At 42.3% G+C, this 6019-nt stretch overlaps 1 protein-coding gene across 1 annotated transcript; it reads left to right on the forward strand.

Annotated features, from left to right (window-relative positions):
• Window positions 1-801: 801 nt before the first annotated feature.
• On the forward strand, window positions 802-1773 carry LOC147423406 (GCN5-related N-acetyltransferase 8-like). The gene has a single exon (XM_086501208.1). It carries the CDS (start codon window positions 951-953, stop codon window positions 1632-1634), a length of 684 nt encoding a protein of 227 aa, XP_086357334.1. The 5' UTR covers window positions 802-950; the 3' UTR covers window positions 1635-1773.
• The last annotated feature ends 4246 nt before the right edge of the window (window positions 1774-6019 follow it).

The following is a 6019-nucleotide window of genomic DNA, read 5'->3' on the forward strand; positions in this document are numbered from 1 at the left end:
ATCATGCATCCCTTTGTTATTGTTGCTCATTCCCACATTTTGCTCACAACCATGACCTAGAAGTGCAGGTGAGCGAGGACGATTGAGCCATTTCAAGACTGTTCACTGGAAGTCTAAGGTCAACTCACATAGTGAACAACGTAGTTATGTAAACTTTTGCTGTTACATCTCGCATAGAAAACAAGGTTGTTCTTTTACATAGAAGCTAAAATTCTGGAAACAATAAGCGTGTGAATGAAATTTTTCGTCCTTGTTTTTCCAACAACTCGTTTCGAAAAGCAACGTGTGAAAGAGGCCTTATGTGGGAAAAAGCACACTTAGGCAGCGTTTAAACTGTGCATTCGAACACAGGAGGCAGGGGCATGAATATGCGCTAGCAGTTTTCGATCGGATAAAACATGGAAGGCCTCATTTCCGAGACCACCAAAAAGTGGGCGACCTCAACCTCTCCCCGACGCGAAGAAGGGCGGGCTGCTTTTTAGTGTGCATAGCGTATGGCGATGATCTCATGACCACACTGTCCAAAACTTTGTGATCTAACCACGAGATGCCATGCCACCTGTTGATATGCCAAGGTGAATGTTTAATAAATCTTTTTTTTTCTGGCAGTCGAGTCTGAACGAGCCCTAAGATCCAATGGTTCACAATCGCTCACAACAAGCTTAATCCAACGGCCCACAAGCGAGTTAGAGAGTGAGCCACTGAGCTTCCTTGCAAGTTGCCATTTGCGCAACCCTAGCGGTCTAACCAGGAGATGCATGCCATGCATCTGCAAAGGCGAACGAATGATATTTTTGTTTCAGGCAGCCTAGTCTGAACGAGCCGTAAGATCCAATGGTTCACAATCGCTCACAGCAAGCTTAATCCAACGGCCCACAAGCGAGTTAGACAGTGAGCCACTGAGCTTCCTTGCAAGTTGCCATTTGCGCAACCCTAGCGACTCGTGAGCAATGGCGGAGTTCAGGCAGGTAGTGAGCGCACATGTGCGGCTGGCACGGCGAGAAGACATGCCGCACGTGCTGGCCCTCATCCAGCAGCTAGCTGAGTTTGAACGCTTAACAGAGATGTGCGTTGCGACCGTCGCGAAACTGGAAGCAACTCTCTTTAAGCAGGAGCCATTGCAAGGCCCCACAGTCCTCCTCCTTGAGCTATCCTCTTCCGGCGAACACCCACATGCATCCGCAGAGGACCCATCACATAACTCCGTCTCCGCAGACATCCCACTGAAGAATTTCCTCTCAGACATACACAATCCTCATGGAACTGCCCATAACATCATTTTGAAGTCGCCCATCAAAGACTCTCATGCCCTCGCTTTCAAATCTGCAGAGGACCGCACCATTGCAGGTTTTGTGCTTTTCTTTCCAAATTATTCCACTTTCTTAGCCAAGCCTGGCTTCTACATTGAAGATTTGTATGTGAGAGAGTGCTACCGTGGTCATGGCTTCGGTACCATCTTGTTAAAAAGTGTGGCCCGCTTGGCTGTGGCGCTCGATTATGGTAGAGTTGAATGGTGTGTCTTGGATTGGAACATGAATGCTATCAAGTTTTATGAGGGCATTGGTGCCAAGTTACTTCCTGAATGGAGAATTTGTAGGCTCACTGGTGAAGCTTTGGATATATGTGGGTCATGATTTTTTTGCCCGCATAAACTTTGTCAAACATTTTCCTGTATCACCATTTTTGGCAGTGCGAAGCATAAGTTTCGCATGGCTCTGCTGATAGTTGTTACTTGCCTTTTGGTGTTTTCAAGAGCTCATTTTGGCTTTGCAAGAGCTGTTTCTGACGACCTTGCATGTGAAACAGATTTTATTTGAGATGAACATATGCGTTTTTCATCTTAACAATCTTGAGGGCTTTGTTCTCAAGTAGCTTCAGGAATTGAACTGGCTAAAATGTGCAAGTTGGAATCAATTTTGTTATATGCAGGTGACCATTCGGGATTTGGGGGCAATTAATGTATAAGGTTATCCTTTATTTGGTTGAGTGTAGGGACTGACAACATAGATAAATCATGAAGATCCATAATTGGTCTCTATCAGTTAGGAGTATTCATGTGTTGCTTAGCCATCCTAACACCTTGTTTCTTAAGTTCTTCCATTTGTCACAGTCATGTAGTGTTGATTATCCAACACTGAATGCCACGATCCTTGTTTTTGGCATCCCACTTTTAACACATATACCTGTATTGACCTTTCTTGATACAACTTCTAGTGTTTCTTTGTCTGATGTATAATGTGTTCCCTTGTCACCTCATAACATGGTGGCTTAGACCATTATAGTGCTAGATGTACGAAGGTACGTACCACTTCTTAGAATGGTGCCTTGGACTCTTTGATTGTTGAATGTGTGAATGTAATCTATACTGTGCTTTTAATCTCCAAGTTATTGATATTTTTGTAGTTGGGACTGAGAATGTCAGGAAGAGATGTGGTATTCTAGGTTTTAAAGTTAGCTGTCATCTGTTTGGCTTCATAGCAGCTCTAGCATGCTCATTGTAGAATGTATTGTCTAGGGGGTGTGATCGGCATATAGAGCACAGAGAATATAGAGGGAAGATGACAGGGAAAAGTGTTGGAACCAGGCAATGAGATCACAATCATATGAGTGTTGCGGTATAAGGGCACATGGCTTGGTTACCTCATTACAAGGACTTAAAGCTCACAGCACGAGAAGTTGAGCAGCTTGCAGAGACAAAACAGTACCATCAGTATTCTCCATGGAGGTGGTTTCGTTACGCTGTTGGCATAGAGGCAGGATTTTGAAATGTGAGTGCTTGTAAGAGCTGTTTCGTGAGTTCTCATTCAGTTGCATGTGCTGCCTCACACTCATATCCTTTCACCTTGCCATCTGTCTCTTGATCCCTTGAGCTCTTTTTCTCCATATCATCTTTTCTCTCATATCACAATCAGTGTGTACAGTGCGCCCATTTTACGCCTTCGATGTATAAATTTGTAGAGAATGAGTTTTGTGGGTCTCGAAACATTGAATGCAGTGGATGTTGAGCAAGGGCTTCCTTCCAACCAAGTGTAGGCACCTAGGTTAATGTTGAAGGCATATGACAGTATGAAAGAAGGTGAAGAGGGCAAACAATTTCATGGTTAGATTTCTAGTAGGGGGGACTGTTGGTCCTTCTCAATGCTTTGGTTGACATGGAAGTGAAATTGGTGCTTATTTAAAAGCTGCTTTAACTGTTCTTGATGAGTGAGATATCCTAGATTGGGTCCCTTGGAATTAATGACACTATCAGAGATACGGTCTCTTGGAGATGAGGGCCAAATTTATCTTGAAACATGATAAAATACGGCATTGTGTCATACAAAGAACTTTTAGGAGATGCAAAGCTTTTAACAAAGTTATGGACTTGTACGATGCCATTGCGTCATTATCTTTTCAGAGCTGCAATGCTTTTGACAAAGCCATGATAGTATTATGATGCCATCCTATGTCCTTTGGTTTGCAATTTTTGTAGCCCTCGAGTGTGCAATTCAACTAGACCCAGGATCAAAATCCTTGCATGGAGTGTGTAGTTGAAGGGCTAAGCGTGATGTGCTCTAGATCATGCGTGATGCGTGCTAGTTCATGCGTGATGTACATCTCAGGCCTTCTTGTAGGAAGGTGCAAAGGAGCGTGGAGGATATAAGGAGCTTTATGCCCTTTCTCAGGTCGGAAGTGTCCTTGTCAAAACAAGGGTAATATCAAGGGGGGTCATGGCTTCCTTCTCTTGCCTTTTTATTTTTGGGGGAGCAAAAATGGTTGGAAAATCGATCTCAAGGGGCTTTCAATGAAGGATAAGCAAGTCAATTCAGTACTTGATGAAGGCGAAATACGGTCTCACTCTCATTTTCTCCATCATCTTGTTTTTGAAGCTCTTTGGAGGAGACTTTTAGCTTGCATGCAAGTGCATGCAATATGTGCTTCTGCTACCACTACTTGATCGTGAGTCTTTCAAGATTTCTCTTGAAGCCAAGGGCTTTTTGAGATGCTCAAATTGGCAAGTATTGCTTGTTTTGATATCGTCTTACAAAGCTAGAATTTATTGAACAATTCTATTGATTTGTTCAAGGAGTATACATTTGTACGACTTTTCAACTTTGAAGTTGAAACATGATATTCGGGATGGTCATAGCTTTCACTTTATGAAGGTCAATAGTGTCATTTCATTTGTCATAGCCTTTCAAGACTATCTAAGTGTCTTTCCATCCTATGAAGGCAAATACAAAGAGAACACCTTTCCTTTTGCATTAAAATCTTATTGAATTTTGTGAAAAATGAACATGTGCTTTGAATAAATTAATTTCAAGGTTTTTCCATGCGAAAGATATCATCAACTTGAATGCTTGCCTCATGGGATGCAAGGAAAAGTCTCGACAAAACACCAAAATATGGAAATACATAAAAACCAATCAGAACATACTAGTTTCTAAATTGTTGGAGTGGTTAAGAGGGATTAATTAGTGGGCCACTCAGACTCTCATCATCTTTTTTTTAACAATCTAATGCTTCATATCATCTAATATTATGAGATTGCGTCCATACGTCCACACCTGCCTGTTTGGGGTTAAACCTTAGCGGGCGCACTTAGAGCCCCTTGCCTTTACCTTTAGGCCAACTCCCTTTGACACACTCTCTCATCATCTTATTTGGTGTTTCAGCAAGGCATTAACTTGGGGGCACATGCACTCTTTCATCATCGCATTTTGTCTATTCACCACCTTTTTCTGTCTATTACCTTCTTTCAAAGTTCCACGTGCTCTTATTCACAAAGGAAAATCCACTAGCCAACATGCAAATAGGATTATAAGCGGTTAAGGTTGTATAGAGTAAGGGATAAAGAGAGATAGAGGGAGGAATAGAATGGAGAAGTAGGGACATATTGAGGCACATAGAAGTAGAGAGAAAGTCCAAGGGTAGCCGTAAAGAAAGGGATAGAGAGGCAAACGAGAAGGGTGGTGAAGGAGAAGGAAAAATAGCAATAAATGTTAAGAGAGGAGGGATAGAGAGATAAGGTAGAGGGTGTGAGAGAGAAAGAGATACTCTGTGCGTGTGTGTGTGTGTGTGTGTGTGTGTGTGTGAGAGAGAGAGAGAGAGAGAGAGAGAGAGAGAGAGAGAGAGAGAGAGAGAGAGAGATGCTCTAATGTGATCAAAAGCTAAGCAAAGTAGGGTTTGGGGGGCATAAAGTGCATAGTCAATGGTGCTCCTTATCGATGCCCCTTTGTCGTATTTTGCATTGTGGAGAAAAATGAATGAATTGCATAGAGGTGATAGTGTGGATCACACTCAGTGGGATGAGCTTGAGCCTATAAGTGTGGTGTGGTCCCCTCTTTGGAGAAGAATTTATCCTTGTACTTTTGAGTTTGAGAGAGAGAGAGAGAGAGAGAGAGAGAGAGAGAGAGAGAGATGTGTTCTCATACTTAGAGGTCAAATATGACCTATGGAACCAAAAGAAACATATCAAGTGGGATGTGTGGAGCTAACCACTATTGAGAGTCCACATCATGGTTATGAAAGAAATTTGTATAGAGATCTCATGGCTGAAAAGGTTGGGAAAGCAAGCTCTAATGTGATTAAAATGTGATCGCTCAAGTAGGGTGTAATGTTACCATATTATGGTAGTGATGTGTATGAACACACTTAGAACCACAGGGACACTTTTTTCTCTCTTTAGAAAGTTTTATTTCCCTTGCTTGTATATACACCCATCAATGTAGGGCAAGCCTTATCTTTGTGTTGGCACACTTAGTAATAATACTTCTTTGTTTTGTGATTTTGAGCTTCTCCTTCATCTTCTCTATTTTTTCAAGCATTCCTACAACAGTATTTTCAACAATTGGTATTCGATCGAGCTTCAACATCCAGGGTAGTGTCGCCAAGAAACTTTCGGCTTACATTCTTCCTACTGGGGCCAATGTTTGTGAGCGTTTTCAAGGCAACATAACCTTTGGGTGGGATCTTTGATCTCAAGGCTTTTAGTGGCTGGGGGATTCACTCATAGTAATAGAGAGACGTCACCTACATG

The sequence above is a fragment of the Adiantum capillus-veneris genome, chromosome 26 (assembly GCF_014529385.1).
Source record: "Adiantum capillus-veneris isolate H3 chromosome 26, ASM1452938v2, whole genome shotgun sequence".
NCBI classification, from domain to species: Eukaryota; Viridiplantae; Streptophyta; class Polypodiopsida; order Polypodiales; family Pteridaceae; genus Adiantum; species Adiantum capillus-veneris.